Below are 27,500 nucleotides of genomic sequence, written 5' to 3'. Positions count from 1 at the left end.
TGTTCCTCTGGATAACAACATGAGGGTGAATGTTCCTCTGGATAACAACATGAGGGTGACTGTTCCTCTGAAGAACAACATGCTTCAGTCATCAACGGATTTACAGACCAAGGCAGAGATTCAAATCTCAGTGGAAATGCTGAAATTCCGATCAGCATACGGAATGGTTTTGGAATAGATCCCAGTCCCAGGTCGTCACGATGTCTAAATCTAAATTACGTTTAAATCCAGTCACTTTATCCTGGGCTTCCCAGATTCACATCTGCCCATGGGCTAGATCAGCAGGGAGGAATCGGGGAATTCTCACTATGATCCAATGGGATATTATCTGTCAGTGGTGCGTGTGTTCTATGCATGCACAGACAGACAGTGACACAGACAGACAGACACACACCCTGCTGCTTAAGATGACGTCAGGATTTCAGCACTCAGTCAGTACTGATCAGGTTCACCCGCATCACACACACACACACACACACACACACACACACACACACACGCACACACAAATACAGACAGACACGCAGGCACAATGACATCCACGCACACACGCACTAACCCACACACACACAAACACCTATTAACACACACACTCCTGTGTGTTGTCCTGTCATGGAAAATACAAATGATCTTTACAGTAGGTGGTATTCCTATAGTCGCCCCTAAATCTGTCCTAATCTGAGTCCAGGGGGTACGGCAACGCCTTGAGCCCTGCAGTTATTAAACCGTAAGGCAACCCCGCATCTATGACACGATGCACGTCTCTCTGTGACACGCTACACGTCTTGACAAACAGGGCTGTCTGAACATGGCACCAGACTGCAATGTAAACAGCACTCTCCTCTCTCTCTCTGTCTCTTGCTCTCATCCTCTCTTTCTCTGTCTCTCTCATCCTCTCTCTCTCTCTCATCCTCTCATCCTCTCTCTCCCTCCCTCTTTCTCTCTCTCTCTCTCTCTCTCTCTCTCTCTCTCTCTCTCTCTCTCTCTCTCTCTCTCTCTCTCTCTCTCTCTCTCTCTCTCTCTCATCTTCTCTCTTTCCCACTCTCTCTCGCTCTCTCTCTCTCATCTTCTCTCTCTCTCTCTCAGCCCTATAGTGTTATTGGGTTACCGCAGGGCTTCCTGGGATGGGACAGGGGGTTAAGTTAGTTCCTGTGTTTCGCTGCCTGTGGTGCATTCAGGTGAACACTGTGTCCCTGGGCTGTTCCCCTTTCAATGCTTGAATTGACCAGCCAAGTACTACACTGCAACAAGTAGTCCTCAACATACACACACACACTACTCAGTCCTTACCCACCACATCCAATTCCTCCATCCTCATCTCATCCACCTTCTCAAGTTCCATCACAACGTTCCATCACAACCGTGAGAGCGCCATGTTTCTCCTCTCCTGTGATGCCCGGGGTCTGGTCTGGTCTGTCCAGTGTAGCAGTTATTCCCATCAGGACAGTGACAGTGGAGCTCCCTCCAAGACCAACCTGCTCAGAGCCAAGTGGGACCAGAGCCCACCTCACAACACACAGAGTTTACAAGCATCTTCATCAGCCCTGAGCTTTCCCCCTCTCCTCTCCTCTCTCCATCCCTCCTTCATGAAAAGTCTTTCATCTCTCCAAACCCGCTCCTCTGGCCAAGAGGCTCATCATTTCCACTTGTATCTGAGTCACATACAAGCTTAATTACTCTAATAATTCATTAAGGCAGTTGGAGGGAGTTTGAGGAGCTGTAGGCTACATGGCTGCAGTCTGGACATATGCACAGTCTGGACATCCCTCCAAACATGTCGCACACCCCTCCAAACATGTCGCACAACCCTCCAAACATGTCGCACACCCCTCCAAACATGTCGCACACCCCTCCAAACATGTCGCACACCCCTCCAAACATGTCGCACACCCCTCCAAACATGTTGCACACCCCTCCAAACATGTTGCACACCCCTCCAAACATGTTGCACACCCCTCCAAACATGTTGCACACCCCTCCAAACATGTTGCACACCCCTCCAAACATGTTGCACACCCCTCCAAACATGTCACACACCCTTCCAAACATGTCACACACCCTTCCAAACATGTTGCACACCCCTCCAAACATGTCGCACACCCCTCCAAACATGTTGCACACCCCTCCAAACATGTTGCACACCCCTCCAAACATGTTGCACACCCCTCCAAACATGTTGCACACCCCTCCAAACATGTTGCACACCCCTCCAAACATGTTGCACACCCCTCCAAACATGTTGCACACCCCTCCAAACATGTTGCACACCCCTCCAAACATGTTGCACACCTCTCCAAACATGTTGCACAGCCTTCCAAACATGTTGCACACCCCTCCAAACATGTTGCACACCCCTCCAAACATAATAATAATAATATGCCATTTAGCAGATGCTTTTATCCAAAGCGACTTACAGTCATGCATGCATACATTTTTGTGTATGGGTGGTCCTGGGGATCGAACCCACTACCTTGGCGTTACAAGCGCCATGCTCTAGCAGCTGAGCTACAGAGGACCATAACATAAACATGTTGCACAGCCCTCCAAACATGTTGCACACCCCTCCAAACATGTTGCACACCCCTCCAAACATGTTGCACACCCCTCCAAACATGTTGCACACCCCTCCAAACATGTTGCACAGCCCTCCAAACATGTTGCACACCCCTCCAAACATGTTGCACACCCCTCCAAACATGTTGCACACCCCTCCAAACATGTTGCACACCCATCCAAACATGTTGCACAGCCCTCCAAACATGTTGCACACCCCTCCAAACATGTTGCACACCCCTCCAAACATGTTGCACAGTCCGTCCTGCGTCCGCTCTTCTTTAACAACGGCTAGTGTTCCAGAGAAGTGTTTAGACTCTCCTGTAGGGAACCATGCTAGCGCTCCACTCGGATACAGAGAAAAAATATGGAGAGGGAAAATATGGAATATTTCAATATAACACTGGATCAACGGTGCACATCCTCCCCAGCTTCTAATGCGGAAATCTGATAGTCATTTAAGATGTTGTTTTGTTATTATTCTTGGATATTATGGGATACCCCTCAATTTAATAGTTACATTCTTCAGCAAATATGAGGGAAGGGAAAGCTGGGATCCCTTAATGATAATGTAGGAGAGCTGATCCATCAACCACACACAGACACACATACACACACACACACCGCATGAAGGACATCCTACTTGGAACAGACGTCAGTTCAACGTCTAGTTTTGATTTACATTTGGTTGAGTTGTCAACTAACGTGAATTCAACGTGAAATCAACAACACATTTCACCATGTCATTGGATTTATGTTAAAAGGGGTGAAAAAAAACCAAAATACCCTTATGTTGATTACTTCTCGCAAATCCAATCAGTCTTTCACATTGATTCAACGTCATCACATAGATTTTGTGGGGTTGAAATGATTTGCAAACAACGTTGATTCAACCAGATTTTGCCCAGTGGGATGAGACCCAAATCATACGGTAATATTAGCCGCCTTGCATATCCGCCGCTCAAATTGAACATTTCTGATTTTATTGTATTCCTCTATTCCCCCCTTGGCCGGCTCTCTGTCTGGCCAGAGTTTAAGTCTCCTCTGTTCCACTTGTTACCACATCACATGTGGTGCTTTCACAGTTGAGCTGCGTAAAATCTGAAGAAAGTATTTTTATAGAATAAGCTCAAGTCGCTTTGTGATTTTATTATCATTATGTAAATACAGCTGGAGGGATCAGACACGGAGCTCAGTGAATATAGTGTGAGAGATCTGGATGATGAGATGCTCTGATGTGAGGTGGAAGCCTGTTTGAAGAGAGATCACTGCTGCAGAGTCCAAGGCAAGAGCATAACTAACATATCTCTCACGTCATCCAAATGTGCTACAATTGCAGTTTATTTCATCGTTTTCAATGAATGCAATATGACATTGTTTCTTCTTCCAGCACACATGTGAAATACACTGAGAAAAAAAGAAATGCACCTCTATTAACTTTTCCTCATCGTCTCCCTAATTTAATCAATCTGATTCCAGAAGTGTGTGTGTGTGTGTGTGTGTGTTTGTGTGTGTGTGTGTGTGTGTGTGTATGCGTGTGATTCTGTGTGTGTATGTGTGCGTGTGCTTCTGTGTGCGCGCATACAGTTGAAGTCGGAAGTTTACATACACTTAGTTTGGAATCATTAAAACTTATTTTTCAACCACTCATTTTTCAATTTCTTGTAAACAAACTATAGTTTTGGCAAGTCTACATCTACTTTGTGCATGACAGAAGTAATTTTTCCAACAATTGTTTACAGACAGATTATTTCACTTATAATTCACTGTATCACAATTCCAGTGGGTCAGAAGTTAACATACACTAAGTTGATTGTGCCTTTAAACAGATTGGAAAATTCCAGAAAATTATGTCACGGCTTTAGAAGCTTTTGATAGGCTAATTGACATAATTTGAGTCAATTGGAGGTGTACCTGTGGATGTATTGCAAGGCCTACCTTCAAACTCAGTGCCTTTTTGCTTGACATCATGGGAAAATCAAAAGAAATCAACCAAGACCTCAGAAAAAAATTTGTAGACCTCCACAAGTCTGGTTCATCCTTGGGAGCAATTTTCAAATGGCTGAAGGTACCACATTCATCTGTACAAACAATAGTACGCAAGTATAAACACCATGGGACCACGCAGCCGTCATACCGCTCAGGAAGGAGACGCGTTCTGTCTCCTAGAGATTAACGTACTTTGGTGCCAAAAGTGCAAATCAATCCCAGAACAACAGCAAAGGACCTTGTGAAGATGCTGGAAGAAACAGGTACAAAAGTATCTATATCCACAGTAAAACGAGTCCTATATCGACATAACCTGAAAGGCCCCTCATCAAGGAAGAAGCCACTGCTCCAAAACCGCCATAAAAAAAGCCAGACTACGGTTTGCAACTGCACATGGGGACAAAGATCGTACTTTTTGGAGAAATGTCCTCTGGTCTGATTAAACAAAAATAGAACTGTTTGGCTATAATGACCATCGTTATGTTTGGAGGAAAAAGGGGAAGGCTTGCAAGTCGAAGAACACCATCCCAACCGTGAAGCACGGGGGTGGCAGCATCATGCTGTGGGGGTGCTTTGATGCAGGAGGGACTGATGCATCTCACAAGATAGATGACAACATGAGGAAGGAAAATTATGTGGATATATTGAAGCAACATCTCAAAACATCAGTCAGGAAGTTAAAGCTTGGTCGCAAATGGGTCTTCCAAATGGCTTAAGGACAACAAAGTCAAGGTATTGGAGTGGCCATCACAAAGCCCTGACCTCAGTCCTATAGAAAATGTGTGGGCAGAACTGAAAAAGCGTGTGCGAGCAAGGAGGCCTACAAACCTCAGTTACACCAGCTCTGTCAGGAGGAATGGGCAAAAATTCACCCAACTTATTGTGGGAAGCTTGTGGAAGGCTACCCAAAACGTTTGACCCAAGTTAAAACATTTAAAGGCAATGCTACCAAATACTAATTGAGTGTATGTAAACTTCTGACCCACTGGGAATATGATGAAAGAAATAAAAGCTGAAATAAATCATTCTGTCTACTATTATTCTGACATTTCACATTCTTAATATAAAGTGGTGATCCTAACTGACCTAAGACAGAGAATTTTTACTAGGATTAAATGTCAGGAATTGTGAAAAACTGAGTTTAAATGTATTTGGCTAAGGTGTATGTAAACCTCCGACTTCAACTGTACATGTTTGAGCGTGTGTGTCAAGTTTTTGTGTGCGTCATAAATGATATTCATGCGTGGGTCGTGTGCATATTTGTACATAGCTCCTGCTCCACAATGCCAATCCTGCAGTAACCACAGAACCACAGAACCAGTCAGCTGTTTCCTTTGTTTCCTGACCGGACATTCTTTTCTGTTTCATCTCTGCAGACCCTGGATCAGTCACTGTGACCAGCTCTAACCAAGCCCTATTTTTAGGCCTTCATTAACAAATGGCTCTAATAAAACCAACCCTTTGTTGCTGAGAAACATTAGAATGCTAATCTCCAAATTACCCTGCAATTTCCCAGATATTCCTTGATTGTGTAATGATGGGGTTCGGGTTGGCGTAGCTTGCAGATGTGAGGAGGGAACACAGGGCCTCTCATCTGGGTTGATATTTCCCCGGGACCGATCGACCGGACGGGATAGTTTGGCCTTCCCTGAAACAGACCCCCTTTACAGGCCCCTCTATAGTACACCTACCTAGCCCCCCTCTATAGTACACCTACCTAGCCCCCCTCTCCTCTTTCTTCCATCTTATCTCCTTTCTTCTCCTCTCTCCACATCCACTTCCTCTGTATGGTCTTCACCTGGCTCCACTTCCTCTGTTGGGTCCTCACCTGGCTCCACTTAATCTGTAGGGTCCTCACCTGGCTCCACTTCCTCTGTAGGGTCCTCACCTAGCTCCACTTTCTCTGTAGGGTCCTCACCTGGCTCCACTTCCTCTGTAGGGTCCTCACCTGGCTCCACTTCCTCTGTAGGGTCCTCACCTGGCTCCACTTCCTCTGTAGGGTCCTCACCTGGCTCCACTTCCTCTGTAGGGTCCTCACCAGGCTCCACTTCCTCTGTAGGGTCCTCACCTGGCTCCACTTCCTCTGTATGGTCGTCACCTGGCTCCACTTCCTCTGTATGGTTCTCACCTGGCTCCACTTCCTCTGTTGGGTCCTCACCTGGCTCCACTTAATCTGTAGGGTCCTCACCTGGCTCCACCTCCTCTGTATGGTCCTCACCTGGCTCCACTTCCTCTGCATGGTTCTCACCTGGCTCCATTTCCTCTGTTGGGTCCTCACCTGGCTCCACTTAATCTGTAGGGTCCTCACCTGGCTCCACTTCCTCTGTAGGGTCCTCACCTGGCTCCACTTCCTCTGTAGGGTCCTCACCTGGCTCCACTTCCTCTGTATGGTTCTCACCTGGCTCCACTTCCTCTGTTGGGTCCTCACCTGGCTCCACTTCCTCTGTAGGGTCCTCACCTGGCTCCACTTCCTCTGTATGGTCCTCACCTGGCTCCACTTCCTCTGTATGGTTCTCACCTGGCTCCACTTCCTCTGTTGGGTCCTCACCTGGCTCCACTTAATCTGTAGGGTCCTCACCTGGCTCCACTTCCTCTGTAGGGTCCTCACCTGGCTCCACTTCCTCTGTAGGGTCCTCACCTGGCTCCACTTCCTCTGTATGGTTCTCACCTGGCTCCACTTCCTCTGTTGGGTCCTCACCTGGCTCCACTTCCTCTGTAGGGTCCTCATCTGGCTCCACTTCCTCTGTTGGGTCCTCACCTGGCTCCACTTCCTCTGTATGGTCCTCACCTGGCTCCACTTCCTCTGTATGGTCCTCACCTGGCTCCACTTCCTACGTATGGTTCTCACCTGGCTCCACTTCCTCTGTTGGGTCCTCACCTGGCTCCACTTCCTCTGTAGGGTCCTCACCTGGCTCCACTTCCTCTGTAGGGTCCTCACCTGGCTCCACTTCCTCTGTTGGGTCCTCACCTGGCTCCACTTCCTCTGTAGGGTCTTCACCTGGCTCCACTTCCTCTGTTGGGTCCTCACCTGGCTCCACTTCCTCTGTAGGGTCCTCACCTGGCTCCACTTCCTCTGTTGGGTCCTCACCTGGCTCCACTTCCTCTGTAGGGTCCTCACCTGGCTCCACTTCCTCTGTAGGGTCCTCACCTGGCTCCACTTCATCTGTAGGGTCCTCACCTGGCTCCACCTCCTCTGTAGGGTACTCATCTGCTTCCAGTTCCTCTGTAGGGTCCTCACCTGGCTCCAATTCCTCTGTAGGGTCCTCAACTGGCTCCACTTCCTCTGTAGGGTCCTCATCTGGCTCCACTTAATCTGTAGGGTCTTCACCTGGCTCCACTTCCTCTGTAGGGTCCTCACCTGGCTCCACTTCCTCTGTAGGGTCCTCACCTGGCTCCACTTCCTCTGCAGGGTCCTCACCTGGCTCCACTTCCTCTGTAGGGTCCTCACCTGGCTCCACTTTCTCTGTAGGGTCCTCACCTGGCTCCACTTCCTCTGTAGGGTCCTCACCTGCCTCCACTTCCTCTGTAGGGTCCTCACCTGCCTCCAATTCCTCTGTAGGGTCCTCACCTGGCTCCACTTCCTCTGTAGGGTCCTCACCTGGCTCCATTTCATCTGTAGGGTCCTCACCTGGCTCCACTTCCTCTGTAGGGTCCTCACCTGGCTCCACTTCCTCTGTAGAGTCCTCACCTGGCTCCACTTCCTCTGTAGGGTCCTCACCTGGCTCCACATCCTCTGTAGGGTCCTCACCTGGCTCCACTTAATCTGCAGGGTCCTCACCTGGCTTCACTTCCTTTGTAGGGTCCTCACCTGGCTCCACTTCCTCTGTCGGGTCCTCACCTGGCTCCACTAACTCTGTAGGGTCCTCACCTGGCTCCACTTCCTCTGTAGGGTCCTCACCTGGCTCCACTTCCTCTGTAGGGTCCTCACCTGGCTCCACTTCCTCTGTAGGGTCCTCACCTGTCTCCACGTCCTCTGTAGGGTCCTCACCTGGCTCCACTTAACCTGCAGGGTCCTCACCTGGCTCCACTTCCTTTGTAGGGTCCTCACCTGGCTCCACTTAATCTGTAGGGTCCTCACCTGGCTCCACTTAATCCACAGGGTCCTCACCTGGCTCCACTTTCTCTGTAGGGTCCTCACCTGGCTCCACTTTCTCTGTAGGGTCCTCACCTGGCTACAATTCTTCTGTAGGGTTCTCACCTGGCTCCACTTAATCTGCAGGGTCCTCACCTGGCTCCACTTTCTCTGTAGGGTCCTCACCTGGCTACAATTCTTCTGTAGGGTCCTCACCTGGCTCCACTTCCTCTGTAGGGTCCTCACCTAGCTCCACTTAATCTGTAGGGTCCCCACCTGGCTCCACTTAATCTGCAGGGTCCTCACCTGGCTCCACTTTCTCTCTAGGGTCCTCACCTGGCTACAATTCTTCTGTAGGGTCCTCACCTGGCTCCACTTCCTCTGTAGTGTCCTCATCTGGCTCCACTTAACCTGCAGGGTCCTCACCTGGCTCCACTTCCTTTGTAGGGTCCTCACCTGGCTCCACTTAATCTGTAGGGTCCTCACCTGGCTCCACTTAATCTGCAGGGTCCTCACCTGGCTCCACTTTCTCTGTAGGGTCCTCACCTGGCTCCACTTCCTCTGTAGGGTCCTCGTCTGGCTCCACTTCATCTGTATGGTCCTCACCTGGCTCCACTTCCTCTGTAGGGTCCTCACCTGGCTCCACTTCCTCTGTAGGGTCCTCACCTAGCTCCACTTCCTCTGTAGGGTTCTCACCTGGCTCCACTTCCTCTGTAGGGTCCTCACCTGGCTCCACGTCCTCTGTAGGGTCCTCACCTGGCTCCACTTCCTCTGTAGGGTCCTCACCTGGCTCCACGTCCTCTGTAGGGTCCTCACCTGGCTCCACTTAATCTGCAGGGTCCTCAGCTGGCTCCACTTCCTTTGTAGGGTCCTCACCTGGCTCCACTTCCTCTGTAGGGTCCTCACCTGGCTCCACTAACTCTGTAGGGTCCTCAACTGGCTCCACTTCCTCTTTAGGGTCCTCACCTGGCTCCACTTCCTCTGTAGGGTCCTCACCTGGCTCCACTTCCTCTGTAGGGTCCTCACCTGGCTCCACGTCCTTTGTAGGGTCCTCACCTGGCTCCACTTAATCTGCAGGGTCCTCACTTGGCTCCACTTCCTTTGTAGGGTCCTCACCTGGCTCCACTTAATCTGTAGGGTCCTCACCTGGCTCCACTTAATCTGCAGGGTCCTCACCTGGCTCCACTTCCTCTGTAGGGTCCTCACCTGGCTCCACTTCCTCTGTAGGGTCCTCACCTGGCTCCACTTCCTCTGTAGGGTCCTCACCTGGCTCCACTTCCTCTGTAGGGTCCTCACCTGGGTCCACGTCCTCTGTAGGGTCCTCACCTAGCTCCACTTCCTCTGTAGGGTCCTCACCTGGCTCCACTTCACTGGCTTCATTGTGTTAGGAGAGCCAGCGAGCCGTCACGCCTCTCTCCCCTCTCCCCTATCCACCTCCTGGGTTTTTCTTACTATGATTACATCATAAAAACTAGGCTACGTTATAGCTCATGAGACTGTTTGTAGTTTCATTAGATTGAAGTCTCAGCCACAGCCGCTGTAGTCTTTACTAGAGTAAATAGAACCCTCCCTAGAGTTCCACAGCCTAGAGTAAATAGAACCCCCTCTAGAGTTCCACAGCCTAGAGTAAATAGAACCCTCTCTAGAGTTCCACAGCCTAGAGTAAATAGAACCCTCCCTAGAGTTCCACAGCCTAGAGTAAATAGAACCCTCCCTAGAGTTCCACAGCCTAGAGTAAATAGAACCCTCTCTAGAGTTCCACAGCCTAGAGTAAATAGAACCCTCTCTAGAGTTCCACAGCCTAGAGTAAATAGAACCCTCTCTAGAGTTCCACAGCCTAGAGTAAATAGAACCCTCTCTAGAGTTCCACAGCCTAGAGTAAATAGAACCCTCCCTAGAGTTCCACAGCCTAGAGTAAATAGAACCCTCTCTAGAGTTCCACAGCCTAGAGTAAATAGAACCCTCCCTAGAGTTCCACAGCCTAGAGTAAATAGAACCCTCCCTAGAGTTCCACAGCCTAGAGTAAATAGAACCTTCTCTAGAGTTCCACAGCCTAGAGTAAATAGAACCCGCCCTAGAGTTCCACAGCCTAGAGTAAATAGAACCCTCTCTAGAGTTCCACAGCCTAGTGTAAATAGAACTCTCTCTAGAGTTCCACAGCCTAGAGTAAATAGAAACCTCTCTAGAGTTCCACAGTCTAGAGTAAATAGAACCCTCTCTAGAGTTCCACAGCCTAGAGTAAATAGAACCTCCCTAGAGTTCCACAGCCTAGAGTAAATAGAACCCCCTCTAGAGTTCCACAGCCTAGAGTAAATAGAACCCTCCCTAGAGTTCCACAGCCTAGAGTAAATAGAACCCTCCCTAGAGTTCCACAGCCTAGAGTAAATAGAACCCGCCCTAGAGTTCCACAGCCTAGAGTAAATAGAACCCGCCCTAGAGTTCCACAGCCACATTCAGCAGTGTCATCATCAACATCACCCACAAGTTTGAATCAGTGTGCCAAAACATTCCACCAACACTAATTTTTATGTGCTGAAATACACCTGATTATAATACCAGCATGTTGTTTACAGCCACAGTAACAGGTGCAGCAGTCCTACACCATGCAGCCTCATTAACCCAGGCTAGATTCCTGCACCGCACTCGTTATTCCCTCCCAACACTCCACGCGTTGAACCGCAGATTATCACCCAATTAACACCTCCCAGTCCGTTCCACCACAGCTCTCACAGGACCTCTAGTCTACTGCCTCACACTCTGCCACTCCTCTCTCACTACCATGGCCCTCTGCTCTGAACCCAGATGGCACAGCTGCGGTTGGTAATCAGTCATAAATCTGTTATAAGAAGTGAGACCTGGCTAATCTTGTGTGTTATTTGGATTCTCATCTTTTGCTCCTGCAGGATAGTGTATAGTATGATATATTATTATAGTGAAGTGAGTAAGGATAGTGGATTCAGTAAGTGGACAATTTGGGTCCGTTTGAAAGGTTCCGTTGAGCAGGGGTGGGGGTGTCTCCAGTAAGGCTACTTACAGTAGAGTCTGAGGCCTTGACAGAGAAGGCCCATGTCTGTCTGTCTGTCTGTCTGTCTGTCTGTCTGTCTGACTGTCTGTCTGTCTGTCTCTCTGTCTGTCTGTCTGTCTGTCTGTCTGTCTGTCTCTCTGTCTGTCTGTCTGTCTGTCTGTCTGTCTGTCTGTCTGTCTGTCTGTCTGTCTGTCTGTCTGTCTGTCTGTCTGTCTGTCTGTCTGTCTGTCTGTCTGTCTGTCTGTCTTTCAGCAGTCTGTCTGTCTGTCTGTCTGTCTGTCTGTCTCTCTGTCTGTCTGTCTGTCTGTCTGTCTGTCTGTCTGTCTGTCTGTCTGTCTGTCTGTCTGTCTGTCTGTCTGTCTGTCTGTCTGACTGTCTGTCTGTCTGTCTGTCTCTCTGTCTCTCTGTCTCTCTGTCTGTCAGCAGTCTGTCCATTCGTAATGTTAAACAAGCACAGCAACCTGCAGAGAGGCTGTGGGAGCCTGTCCCATTAAACACACTCACTCAGACATGGCTGTGCATGGGGACTCACTACTTCACAGAGAGGCGCAGAGAGAAGGAGAAAAAAATCAATGAGAGAGAGAGAGAAGAAGTTGGACAGAGAGAATCGGAGAGATACAGGTTGTAAATGTGTTGACACCAGTCGGTCAGAGGGAGCTACATTATAATAGTTTCTGACCCACACAGCTCCAGGACAGAAATCACCTGGATGTGAATAGTTCATTCTGCCTGTTTCATCTCTGGATATGAAACATAGCCTGCATCCCAAATGACACCCTATTCCCTATATACAGTAGTGCACTACTTTTGAAAAGGGGCTCTGGTCAAAAGTAGTGCACTATGTAGGAAGAAGAGTGCCATTTAGGATGCAGACAGAGAGGAGAGCTGCTGTGTTCAGGTATTAATAAGACCGGAGCATGACTCCATGATGTTACCTATCTGATACTACTGCCCTCTGGTCTTCAGTAATAACATTATTATTATTACTCAGGGATGAACTGTCCTTACTGCTTTTATATTTTCTTCTTAAATGTAAAACCCTGCTTTTCTCCCTGTCCATGTGTATGACTTGATGGCGGAGCAACCCAGTAACAGTAATTTCTCCTCTCTCTCCTGTCTACAGGGTCTGAGTTCCCCCAGGACCCCAGTGTTGTAGCCACCTCCACTTGGAACAGCTCAGGTGAGAGATAACACGTCTAACAGACAGCAAACACACGATGATGTACACACAAACACACAATGATGTACACACAAACACACGATGATGTACACACAAACACACGATGATGTACACACAAACACACAATGATGTACACACAAACACACGATGATGTACACACAAACACACGATGATGTACACACAAACACACAATGATGTACACACAAACACACAATGATATACACACAAACACACAATGATGTACACACAAACACACAATGATGTACACACAAACACACAATGATGTACACACATAAAACTTTGACACACACACACACAGTGGTGTACACAGACAGACGAACAAACAATGAAATAAACAAACAAAGATAAATATGCCTGTTAGAAGGATACCATTGTGACCTCCCAGGTAGAGACGTGGGTGGGATAAAGAAGAACCAATGGGTGAACTTGTTACTGTGATGACGATAAGACCAACCAATGGGTGGACTTGTTACTGTGATGATGATAAGACCAACCAATGGGTGGACTTCTTACTGTGATGACGATAAGACCAACCAATGGGTGGACTTGTTACTGTGATGACGATAAGACCAACCAATGGGTGGACTTGTTACTGTGATGATGATAAGACCAACCAATGGGTGGACTTGTTACTGTGATGACGATAAGACCAACCAGTGGGTGGACTTGTTACTGTGATGACGATAAGACCAACCAATGGGTGGACTTGTTACAGCGATAACTGTGATGTTGATTATTTGGCATGTTATGTCAATGTTGTACTCCATGCACTTTGGACCAGGATCCTGTGTTGTTTGTTTGTGTCTATCAGCTGTTCCACTCCACTATTCCTTCAACACAGAGGCTAAGATCGTATTCATGCCAAAGCAGGAGTCCTGTACTTTGTATATCAGCATCCCTCCACTCCACTATGTTTAGCCTACAACACAGTGGCTAGCTAGCTAACGTATGTCTCTGTTATCTGATGGAAGGATGCTGATTGGCCAGTGTTGTGTCTGGAGGCAGGGTGTGGTTTTGATTCATCGAGCAGACAGCATTTAGGTCCAACGAAAGCAGCTGGGTCTATCTGCATGCTCCACTGGAATTAAGTCATTATTGTGAAAGAGAGACATATTGTGGCTGTCTGACGTTAGTTTACAGCTACATAAACCTGAGTTTACATCCTGGGGTTTTCCCATAGACTGAGTGTACAAAACATTATGAACACCTGCTCTTTCCATGACATAGAATGACCAGGTTAATCCAGTTGAGAGCAATGATTCCTTATTGCTGTCACCTGTTAAATCCACTTCAATCAGTGTAGATGAAAGGGAGAAGGATTTTCAAGCCTTGAGACAATTGAGACTTGGATTGTGTATGTGTGCCATTCAGAGGGTGAATTGGCAAGAAAAAATATTTAAGTGCCTTTGAACGGTGTATGGTAAGTGCCTTTGAACAGTGTATGATAGTAGGTGCCAGGCGCACCGGTTTGTGTCAAGAACTGCAACGCTCCAGGGTTTTTCACGCTCAACAGTTTCCCGTGTGTATCCAGAATGGTCCACCACTCAAAGGACATCCTGCCAACTTGACACACTGGAGTCATCATGGGCCAGCATCCATGTCGACACCTTTTAGAGTCCATGCCCCTACGAGGCTGTTCTGAGGCCAACTGAATATTAGAAAGGTGTTCTTAATGTTTTATACCCTCAGTGTATATATTTACCGTTGAAGTCGGAAGTTTACATACACTTAGGTTGGAGTCATTAAAACTCGTTTTTCAACCACTCCACAAATGTCTTGTTAACAAACTATAGTTTTGGCAAGTCGGTTAGGACATCTACTTTGTGCATGACACAAGTAATTTTTCCAACAATTGTTTATAGACATATTATTTCACTTATAATTCACTGTATCACAATTCCAGTGGGTCAGAAGTTTACATACACAAGTTTACATACATAAGTTGACTGTGCCTTTAAAAAGCTTGGAACATTTCAGAAAATGATGTCATGGCTTTAGAAGCTTCTGTTAGGCTAACTGACATCATTTGAGTCAATTGGAGATGTACCTGTAGATGTATTTCAAGGCCTACCTTCAAACTCAGTGCCTCTTTGCTTGACATCATGGGAAAATCAAAAGAAATCAGCCAAGACCTCAGAAAACAAATTGGAGACCTCCACAAGTCTGGTTCATCCTTGGGAGCAATTTCCAAACGCCTGAAGGTACCACGTTCATCTGTACAAACAATAGTACGCAAGTATATACACCATGGGACCACGTAGCTGTCATATCGCTCAGGAAGGAGACGCGTTCTGTCTCCTAGAGATGAACGTACTTTGGTGCGAAAAGTGCAAATCAATCCCAGAACAACAGCAAAGGACCTTGTGAAGATGCTGGAGGAAACAGGTACGAAAGTATCTATATCCACAGTAAAACGAGTCCTATATCGACATAACTTGAAAGGCCGCTCATCAAGGAAGAAGCCACTGCTCCAAAACCGCCATATAAAAGCCAGACTACGGTTTGCAACTGCACATGGGGACAAAGATCGTACTTTTTGGAGAAATGTCCTCTGGTCTGATTAAACAAAAATAGAACTGTTTGGCCATAATGACCATCGTTATGTTTGGAGGAAAATGGGGGTTGCTTGCAAGCCGAAGAACACCATCCCAACCGTGAAGGATGAGGGTGGCAGCATCATGCTGTGGGGGTGATTTGCTGCTGGAGGGACTGGTGCACTTCACAAAATAGATGACATCATGAGGAAGGAAAATTATGTGGATATATTGAAGCAACATCTCAAGACATCAGTCAGGAACTTAAAGCTTGGTCGCAAATGGGTCTTCCAAATGGACAATGACCCCAAGCATACTTCCAAAGTTGTGGCAAAATGGCTTAAGGACAACAAAGTCAAGGTATTGGAGTGGCCATCACAAAGCCCTGACCTCAATCCTATAGAAAATGTGTGGGAAGAACTGAAAAAGCGTGTGCGAGCAAGGAGGCCTACGAACCTGACTCAGTTACACCAGCTCTGTCAGGAGGAATGGGCCAAAATTTACCCAACTTATTGTGGGAAGCTTGTGGAAGGCTACCCGAAACGTTTGACCCAAGTTAAACAATTTAAATGCAATGCTACCAAATACTAATTGAGTGTATGTAAACTTCTGACCCACTGGGAATGTGATGAAATAAATAAAAGGTGAAATAAATCATTCTCTCTACTATTATTCTGACATTTCGCATTCTTAAAATAAAGTGGTGATCCTAACTGTCTTAAAACAGGGAATTTTTACTAGGATTAAATGTCAGGAATTGTGAAAAACTGAGTATAAATGTATTTGGCTAAGGTGTATGTAAACTTCCGACTTTAACTGTATGTACGTCATTGGGTTTTCCACACCTTGTAGTGAGGCGGAGTTGGCTGGCGGTAGACAGTACAGTATGACACTGTTGTGGTGAGGAAGACAGATATTATAACAGCTCTGCATCACCTACACTGTTACATTTAAGCAATAAGGGGGTATGGTATATGGCCAATATACCACGGCTAAGGGCTGGTTTTAAGCACGACGCAACACGGAGTGCCTGGAAACAGCCGTTAGCCGTGGTATATTGGCCATATACCTCAAACCCCGAGGTGCCTTAATGCTATTATAAACAGGTTACCAACGTAATTAGAGCAGTAAAAATAAATGTTTTGTCATATCTGTGGTATACAGTCTGATATACCACGGCTGTCAGCCAATCAGCATTCAGGGCTCGAACCACCCAGTTTATAATATGGAACATTCTAGTGAGAATACAAAGAGATTATACACTTACTGTGCTTCTAATGTGTTTGGCTCATCTTGATTGTATAAATTTCCATCATAGCTTTCACACGTGCACACGCAGGCACACACACACACACACACACACATGCACATGCACACGCATGCACACACAGACTCCTAGCAGCTCTTTTGCTTATCATATGGATTTAGAGCTTCACCTTTGCCAGAGCTGGCTACAGTGTAGAGCAGGGCCAGGCAGCTCAGCATCACTCCCATGTTATGTTAGCTGTGCTCCAGGTCAGGTTTCTAGCCTGTCTACTGCTGTGCGGGCCAGGCCAGCAGACTTTCTATGGCAGTATCAGACTGTATTAACCAATGACTTACTTACAGTAGCACACACAATGTGTGTGTGTGTGCATGTGTGTGTGTGTCTTTGTGTGTGTGTGTGTGTGTGTTTTTCCCCCTCTCAGACACGGGTCCAAACAAAGCCACAGTAATAAAGAGAGGAGTGATGATGGGAACAATTTAGTAATCTGGTGATATTAAAGAAACGTCATGAGCCAGGCTGGGTTTTGGTTTCAGAGGGATTGGGTTGCCAATCACTACAACACTCCACACAAGACAATTAGGGGAAGAATGGGCTTGTTGTACAAACATTGGCAGGACATCGCTTTCCTCCTCTCTCCTCCTCCTCTCCTCTTCTCCTCTCCTCTCCTCCAGCTCTGTTAGCTATAATTAAGGCAGGCAGGGGAGTGTGCATACAGGCTGTTCCAAAAGTCATTTTCCCCTCAACCTCTTCAGCCAATCAGAGTGTGGTATATTGGGATTTGACATTTTGTGACCTCTGTCATGGTCCTGTTAAGTTGCGTCAATTCAAATCTGATATTGGAACAAAAAGAGGTCAATACACGTCTTCTAAAATAGACTAGTATTTTAATTAATGCAAAACACTTCAATGGTAAATATGATGTTCGTTTATACGGGTCCACTGAAAAACCACGCAGGGCAGTCAGAGAACTGGTCCATTGTTATAAGTTCTTCTTTAAATACTCTGACAGAGATAGTTCCCGCTCCCTGCTGGCCTATCAGAGTAGAGACTGAGCGTGGTTTAGACTTACTCAGCCTATCGTTGGCGCACAGGCTGGTCCCAGGCCCTTGGCGCTTCACTGTTGCCAGGTGTCAGTTGTTTTCTCCACAACTTGTCCCGAGTCAGCAACCCCCGACATCTTTGTAGCAGAACACATGTCCTTGAGCGTTCTAACAAAGAAGCTGTGTTTGTGTAAGTGAGACACAAGTCTTATCTCATCCTACCCCCTAACGTTCCTCACATTAATCACAGCTTGTTAGGTTAAACAATTTATATCAGTACAGTACAAACCTTTTATGTTTAATCATTAATGCTTTATTTTTAAGCTAACAGCACATCTAAAATATAAGAGAATAATTTCCCACAGTCCCAAACATTTTGCCTCATGGGGAGGAGTGAGTTTACAGACAGACAGACAGGTGCACACACACACACACACACACACGCACACGCACACAAACTGTCATCTCAGAAGTGTGTGCTTAGACAGCTCTCTATGTGGTGCCTGAGTGTGAGAGATCTTGACCTCTGAAGAGGAGAGTGGAGTCTGTGAGTGGTAGAGTGCTCATCCTATCAGACGTGTCCAGACATGAGTCACACATCGCTGGCAGACATAGTGCTCTGTGTACGAGGTACCACATCACCTAACATAGCTCTGACACACAGACACATAGACCTGACACCGGACTAGCCACGGTTAGCCTAGCACCACAGCCATGTAGTTTTGGCTGGTCGCAGTAGTAGGGAAACTTAAATGCTGGAGCTATAGTCTCATGTTGTATTCATTTAGTCCGCTATGAGAGTTATGACGTGTTAAACTGTGTTGGGATCAAATGAATGTAGACTCTTTCTCTGCTGTACAGGCCAGGTCAGACAAACCGACTATCTGTTTGTGCAGTCAGTGGCTTGTGTTTGAGTGATTTCCAACAGACTCCTCTCAGAATGCTACAGTGAATGGTTTGAGGTAGCCATACGGAGCACTGCAACTCTCAGAATGCTACAGTGAATGGTTTGAGGTAGCCATACGGAGCACTGCAACTCTCAGAATGCTACAGTGAATGGTTTGAGGTAGCCATACGGAGCACTGCAACTCTCAGAGGCAGTTAACAACATGCATGGAGAAACAATCTAAACCCCTCTATCATAAAAAGTTTTAGTATTTGTTCACTGTTTTTTAAATAGATTATTTTGAGCTATAAAGCACATGTTCTCGTCATATTCCCCATCTCTCTCTCCATCTCTCTCTCTCTCTCTCTCTCTCTCTCTCTCTCTCTCTCTCTCTCTCTCTCTCTCTCTCTCTCTCTCTCTCTCTCTCTCTCTCTCATCTCTCTCTCTCTCTCCCTCTCTATCTCTCTCTCTCTCTCTCTCTCTCTCTCTCTCTCTCTCTCTCTCTCTCTCTCTCTCTCTTCTCTCTCTCTCTCTCTCTCTCTCTCTCTCTCTCTCTCTCTCTCTCTCTCTCTCTCTCTCTCTCTCTCTCTCTTTATTATTAACCACCCTTATTTTACCAGGTAAGTTGACTGAGAACACATTCTCATTTACAGCAAAGACCTGGAAAATAGGGCTATTTTTTTGACCAGAGGAAAGAGTGCGTCCTACTGGCCCTCCAACACCACTCACATTGTTTGTTTCTTTTATGCCTTTTTAAACAGTTTTATGTTTTATGGGAATTTAAAAAGATAAACTACGTGACCAAAAGTATGTGGACACCTTTGCTGCTATAACAGCCTCCACTCTGCTGGGAAGGCTTTCCACTAGATGTTGGAACATTTCTACGGGAACTTGCTTCCATTCAGCCACTAGAGCATTAGTGAGGTAGGGCACTGATGTTGGGCGATTAGGCCTGGCTCGCAGTCAGCATTCCAATTCATCCCAAAACAGCCCTCCTGTTTATAAACACTACTATCAGTCAGTACGGCCCTCCTGTTTATAAACACTACTATCGGTCAGTACAGCCCTCCTGTTTATAAACACTACTATCGGTCAGTACATCCCTCCTGTTTATAAACACTACTATCGGTCAGTACAGCCCTCCTGTTTATAAACACTACTATCGGTCAGTACGGCCCTCCTGTTTATAAACACTACTATCGGTCAGTACAGCCCTCCTGTTTATAAACACTACTATCGGTCAGTACGGCCCTGCTGTTTATAAACACTACTATCGGTCAGTACATCCCTCCTGTTTATAAACACTACTATCGGTCAGTACGGCCCTCCTGTTTATAAACACTACTATCGGTCAGTACATCCCTCCTGTTTATAAACACTACTATCGGTCAGTACGGCCCTCCTGTTTATAAACACTACTATCGGTCAGTACAGCCCTCCTGTTTATAAACACTACTATCGGTCAGTACAGCCCTCCTGTTTATAAACACTACTATCGGTCAGTACGGCCCTCCTGTTTATAAACACTACTATCGGTCAGTACATCCCTCCTGTTTATAAACACTACTATCGGTCAGTACGGCCCTCCTGTTTATAAACACTACTATCGGTCAGTACATCCCTCCTGTTTATAAACACTACTATCGGTCAGTACGGCCCTCCTGTTTATAAACACTACTATCGGTCAGTACAGCCCTCCTGTTTATAAACACTACTATCGGTCAGTACGGCCCTCCTGTTTATAAACACTACTATCGGTCAGTACAGCCCTCCTGTTTATAAACACTACTATCGGTCAGTACAGCCCTCCTGTTTATAAACACTACTATCGGTCAGTACAGCCCTCCTGTTTATAAACACTACTATCGGTCAGTACAGCCCTCCTGTTTATAAACACTACTATCGGTCAGTACAGCCCTCCTGTTTATAAACACTACTATCGGTCAGTACGGCCCTCCTGTTTATAAACACTACTATCGGTCAGTACGGCCATCCTGTTTATAAACACTACTATCGGTCAGTACGGCCCTCCTGTTTATAAACACTACTATCGGTCAGTACAGCCATCCTGTTTATAAACACTACTATCGGTCAGTACGGCCCTCCTGTTTATAAACACTACTATCGGTCAGTAAAGCCCTCCTGTTTATAAACACTACTATCGGTCAGTACAGCCCTCCTGTTTATAAACACTACTATCGGTCAGTACGGCCCTCCTGTTTATAAACACTACTATCGGTCAGTGTCAGTACGGCCCTCCTGTTTATAAACACTACTATCGGTCAGTACGGCCCTCCTGTTTATAAACACTACTATCGGTCAGTACAGCCCTCCTGTTTATAAACACTACTATCGGTCAGTATGGCCCTCCTGTTTATAAACACTACTATCGGTCAGTACGGCCATCCTGTTTATAAACACTACTATCGGTCAGTGTCAGTACAGCCCTCCTGTTTATAAACACTACTATCGGTCAGTACAGCCCTCCTGTTTATAAACACTACTATCGGTCAGTACGGCCCTCCTGTTTATAAACACTACTATCGGTCAGTACAGCCCTCCTGTTTATAAACACTACTATCGGTCAGTACGGCCCTCCTGTTTATAAACACTACTATCGGTCAGTACAGCCCTCCTGTTTATAAACACTACTATCGGTCAGTACGGCCCTCCTGTTGATAAACACTACTATCGGTCAGTACGGCCCTCCTGTTTATAAACACTACTATCGGTCAGTACGGCCCTCCTGTTTATAAACACTACTATCTGTCAGTACGGCCCTCCTGTTTATAAACACTACTATCTGTCAGTACAGCCATCCTGTTCATAAACACTACTATCGGTCAGTACGGCCCTCCTGTTTATAAACACTACTATCGGTCAGTAAAGCCCTCCTGTTTATAAACACTGCTATCGGTCAGTACAGCCCTCCTGTTTATAAACACTACTATTGGTCAGTACATCCCTCCTGTTCATAAACACTACTATCGGTCAGTACGGCCCTCCTGTTTATAAACACTACTATCGGTCAGTAAAGCCCTCCTGTTTATAAACACTACTATCGGTCAGTACAGCCCTCCTGTTTATAAACACTACTATTGGTCAGTACATCCCTCCTGTTTATAAACACTACTATCGGTCAGTACATCCCTCCTGTTTATAAACACTACTATCGGTCAGTACGGCCCTCCTGTTTATAAACACTACTATCGGTCATTACGGCCCTCCTGTTTATAAACACTACTATCGGTCAGTACAGCCCTCCTGTTTATAAACACTACTATCGGTCAGTACAGCCCTCCTGTTTATAAACACTACTATCGGTCAGTACGGCCCTCCTGTTTATAAACACTACTATTGGTCAGTACAGCCCTCCTGTTGATAAACACTACTATCGGTCAGTACGGCCCTCCTGTTTATAAACACTGCTATTGGTCAGTACAGCCCTCCTGTTTATAAACACTACTATCGGTCAGTACAGCCCTCCTGTTTATAAACACTACTATCGGTCAGTAAAGCCCTCCTGTTGATAAACACTACTATCGGTCAGTACGGCCCTCCTGTTTATAAACACTACTATCGGTCAGTACGGCCCTCCTGTTTATAAACACTACTATCGGTCAGTGTCAGTACGGCCCTCCTGTTTATAAACACTACTATCGGTCAGTACAGCCCTCCTGTTTATAAACACTACTATCGGTCAGTACAGCCCTCCTGGTTATAAACACTACTATCGGTCAGTGTCAGTACATCCCTCCTGTTTATAAACACTACTATCGGTCAGTACAGCCCTCCTGTTTATAAACACTACTATCGGTCAGTGTCAGTACGGCCCTCCTGTTTATAAACACTACTATCGGTCAGTACAGCCCTCCTGTTTATAAACACTACTATCGGTCAGTACGGCCCTCCTGTTTATAAACACTACTATCGGTCAGTACAGCCCTCCTGTTTATAAACACTACTATCGGTCAGTACGGCCCTCCTGTTTATAAACACTACTATCGGTCAGTGTCAGTACGGCCCTCCTGTTTATAAACACTACTATCGGTCAGTACAGCCCTCCTGTTTATAAACACTACTATCGGTCAGTGTCAGTACGGCCCTCCTGTTTATAAACACTACTATCGGTCAGTACAGCCCTCCTGTTTATAAACACTACTATCGGTCAGTACAGCCCTCCTGTTTATAAACACTACTATCGGTCAGTGTCAGTACGGCCCTCCTGTTTATAAACACTACTATCGGTCAGTACGGCCCTCCTGTTTATAAACACTACTATCGGTCAGTACAGCCCTCCTGTTTATAAACACTACTATCGGTCAGTACAGCCCTCCTGTTTATAAACACTTCTATCGGTCAGTACGGCCCTCCTGTTTATAAACACTACTATCGGTCAGTACGGCCCTCCTGTTTATAAACACTACTATCGGTCAGTACAGCCCTCCTGTTTATAAACACTACTATCGGTCAGTACAGCCCTCCTGTTTATAAACACTACTATCGGTCAGTGTCAGTACGGCCCTCCTGTTTATAAACACTACTGTCGGTCAGTACAGCCCTCCTGTTTATAAACACTACTATTGGTCAGTACGGCCCTCCTGTTTATAAACACTACTATCGGTCAGTACAGCCCTCCTGTTTATAAACACTACTATCGGTCAGTACAGCCCTCCTGTTTATAAACACTACTATCTGTCAGTACGGCCCTCCTGTTTATAAACACTACTATCGGTCAGTACGGCCCTCTTGTTTATAAACACTACTATCGGTCAGTGTCAGTACAGCCCTCCTGTTTATAAACACTACTATCGGTCAGTGTCAGTACAGCCCTCCTGTTTATAAACACTACTATCGGTCAGTAAAGCCCTCCTGTTGATAAACACTACTATTGGTCAGTACAGCCCTCCTGTTGATAAACACTACTATCGGTCAGTACGGCCCTCCAGTTTATAAACACTACTATCGGTCAGTACGGCCCTCCTGTTTATAAACACTACTATTGGTCAGTACAGCCCTCCTGTTGATAAACACTACTATCGGTCAGTACGGCCCTCCTGTTTATAAACACTGCTATTGGTCAGTACAGCCCTCCTGTTTATAAACACTACTATCGGTCAGTACAGCCCTCCTGTTTATAAACACTACTATCGGTCAGTAAAGCCCTCCTGTTGATAAACACTACTATCGGTCAGTACGGCCCTCCTGTTTATAAACACTACTATCGGTCAGTACGGCCCTCCTGTTTATAAACACTACTATCGGTCAGTGTCAGTACGGCCCTCCTGTTTATAAACACTACTATCGGTCAGTACAGCCCTCCTGTTTATAAACACTACTATCGGTCAGTGTCAGTACAGCCCTCCTGTTTATAAACACTACTATCGGTCAGTACAGCCCTCCTGTTTATAAACACTACTATCGGTCAGTACAGCCCTCCTGGTTATAAACACTACTATCGGTCAGTACAGCCCTCCTGTTTATAAACACTACTATCGGTCAGTACGGCCCTCCTGTTTATAAACACTACTATCGGTCAGTACAGCCCTCCTGTTTATAAACACTACTATCGGTCAGTACGGCCCTCCTGTTTATAAACACTACTATCGGTCAGTAAAGCCCTCCTGTTGATAAACACTACTATCGGTCAGTACGGCCCTCCTGTTTATAAACACTACTATCGGTCAGTGTCAGTACGGCCCTCCTGTTTATAAACACTACTATCGGTCAGTACAGCCCTCCTGTTTATAAACACTACTATCGGTCAGTGTCAGTACGGCCCTCCTGTTTATAAACACTACTATCGGTCAGTACAGCCCTCCTGTTTATAAACACTACTATCGGTCAGTACAGCCCTCCTGTTTATAAACACTACTATCGGTCAGTGTCAGTACGGCCCTCCTGTTTATAAACACTACTATCGGTCAGTACGGCCCTCCTGTTTATAAACACTACTATCGGTCAGTACAGCCCTCCTGTTTATAAACACTACTATCGGTCAGTACAGCCCTCCTGTTTATAAACACTACTATCGGTCAGTACGGCCCTCCTGTTTATAAACACTACTATCGGTCAGTACGGCCCTCCTGTTTATAAACACTACTATCGGTCAGTACAGCCCTCCTGTTTATAAACACTACTATCGGTCAGTACAGCCCTCCTGTTTATAAACACTACTATCGGTCAGTACAGCCCTCCTGTTTATAAACACTACTATCGGTCAGTACAGCCCTCCTGTTTATAAACACTACTATCGGTCAGTGTCAGTACGGCCCTCCTGTTTATAAACACTACTGTCGGTCAGTACAGCCCTCCTGTTTATAAACACTACTATTGGTCAGTACGGCCCTCCTGTTTATAAACACTACTATCGGTCAGTACAGCCCTCCTGTTTATAAACACTACTATCGGTCAGTACAGCCCTCCTGTTTATAAACACTACTATCTGTCAGTACGGCCCTCCTGTTTATAAACACTACTATCGGTCAGTACGGCCCTCTTGTTTATAAACACTACTATCGGTCAGTGTCAGTACAGCCCTCCTGTTTATAAACACTACTATCGGTCAGTGTCAGTACAGCCCTCCTGTTTATAAACACTACTATCGGTCAGTAAAGCCCTCCTGTTGATAAACACTACTATTGGTCAGTACAGCCCTCCTGTTGATAAACACTACTATCGGTCAGTACGGCCCTCCAGTTTATAAACACTACTATCGGTCAGTACGGCCCTCCTGTTTATAAACACTACTATTGGTCAGTACAGCCCTCCTGTTGATAAACACTACTATCGGTCAGTACTGCCCTCCTGTTTATAAACACTGCTATTGGTCAGTACAGCCCTCCTGTTTATAAACACTACTATCGGTCAGTACAGCCCTCCTGTTTATAAACACTACTATCGGTCAGTAAAGCCCTCCTGTTGATAAACACTACTATCGGTCAGTACGGCCCTCCTGTTTATAAACACTACTATCGGTCAGTACGGCCCTCCTGTTTATAAACACTACTATCGGTCAGTGTCAGTACGGCCCTCCTGTTTATAAACACTACTATCGGTCAGTACAGCCCTCCTGTTTATAAACACTACTATCGGTCAGTGTCAGTACAGCCCTCCTGTTTATAAACACTACTATCGGTCAGTACAACCCTCCTGTTTATAAACACTACTATCGGTCAGTACAGCCCTCCTGGTTATAAACACTACTATCGGTCAGTACAGCCCTCCTGTTTATAAACACTACTATCGGTCAGTACGGCCCTCCTGTTTATAAACACTACTATCGGTCAGTACAGCCCTCCTGTTTATAAACACTACTATCGGTCAGTACAGCCCTCCTGTTTATAAACACTACTATCGGTCAGTACAGCCCTCCTATTTATAAACACTACTATCGGTCAGTACAGCCCTCCTGTTTATAAACACTACTATCGGTCAGTACAGCCCTCCTGTTTATAAACACTACTATCGGTCAGTGTCAGTACGGCCCTCCTGTTTATAAACACTACTATCGGTCAGTACAGCCCTCCTGTTTATAAACACTACTATCGGTCAGTACGGCCCTCCTGTTTATAAACACTACTATCGGTCAGTACAGCCCTCCTGTTTATAAACACTACTATCGGTCAGTACGGCCCTCCTGTTTATAAACACGACTATCGGTCAGTAAAGCCCTCCTGTTGATAAACACTACTATCGGTCAGTACAGCCCTCCTGTTTATAAACACTACTATCGGTCAGTACATCCCTCCTGTTTATAAACACTACTATCGGTCAGTACAGCCCTCCTGTTTATAAACACTACTATCGGTCAGTACAGCCCTCCTGTTTATAAACACTACTATCGGTCAGTAAAGCCCTCCTGTTTATAAACACTACTATCGGTCAGTACAGCCCTCCTGTTTATAAACACTACTATCGGTCAGTACGGCCCTCCTGTTGATAAACACTACTATCGGTCAGTACAGCCCTCCTGTTTATAAACACTACTATCGGTCAGTGTCAGTACAGCCCTCCTGTTTATAAACACTACTATCGGTCAGTACAGCCCTCCTGTTTATAAACACTACTATCGGTCAGTACAGCCCTCCTGTTTATAAACACTACTATCGGTCAGTACAGCCCTCCTGTTTATAAACACTACTATCGGTCAGTACGGCCCTCCTGTTTATAAACACTACTATCGGTCAGTACAGCCCTCCTGTTTATAAACACTACTATCTGTCAGTACGGCCCTCCTGTTTATAAACACTACTATCGGTCAGTACGGCCCTCCTGTTTATAAACACTACTATCTGTCAGTACGGCCCTCCTGTTTATAAACACTACTATCGGTCAGTACGGCCCTCCTGTTTATAAACACTACTATCGGTCAGTACAGCCCTCCTGTTGATAAACACTACTATCGGTCAGTACGGCCCTCCTGTTTATAAACACTACTATCGGTCAGTACGGCCCTCCTGTTTATAAACACTACTATCGGTCAGTACAGCCATCCTGTTTATAAACACTACTATCAGTCAGTACGGCCCTCCTGTTTATAAACACTACTATCGGTCAGTACGGCCCTCCTGTTTATAAACACTACTATCGGTCAGTACAGCCCTCCTGTTTATAAACACTACTATCGGTCAGTACGGCCCTCCTGTTTATAAACACTACTATCGGTCAGTACGGCCCTCCTGTTTATAAACACTACTATCGGTCAGTACAGCCCTCCTGTTTATAAACACTACTATCGGTCAGTAAAGCCCTCCTGTTCATAAACACTACTATCGGTCAGTACATCCCTCCTGTTTATAAACACTACTATCGGTCAGTACAGCCCTCCTGTTTATAAACACTACTATCGGTCAGTACGGCCCTCCTGTTTATAAACACTACTATCGGTCAGTGTCAGTACAGCCCTCCTGTTGATAAACACTACTATTGGT

General features: G+C 46.1%; 1 protein-coding gene across 2 annotated transcripts in view; it reads left to right on the top strand.

The window, feature by feature from the left end:
- The window catches only part of ror1 (receptor tyrosine kinase-like orphan receptor 1), a gene marked incomplete at both ends in the record, with an annotated part of 226,718 nt that overhangs the window by 114,948 nt on the left and 84,270 nt on the right, over positions 1 to 27,500 (top strand). Inside the window, one exon of one of the 2 annotated variants that reach the window (XM_084163580.1) lies at positions 12,763 to 12,819. In XM_084163580.1, the coding sequence (XP_084019706.1) occupies positions 12,763 to 12,819 (57 nt within the window). The remainder of the gene's footprint in view (positions 1 to 12,762; positions 12,820 to 27,500) is intronic. The other variant, XM_084163581.1, reaches the window with a different exon arrangement.

Source organism: Coregonus lavaretus (assembly GCF_964263955.1).
Source record: "Coregonus lavaretus genome assembly, chromosome: 6".
In the NCBI taxonomy this organism is placed as follows: domain Eukaryota; kingdom Metazoa; phylum Chordata; class Actinopteri; order Salmoniformes; family Salmonidae; genus Coregonus; species Coregonus lavaretus.
This window is presented reverse-complemented; position numbering and strand designations above follow the sequence as displayed.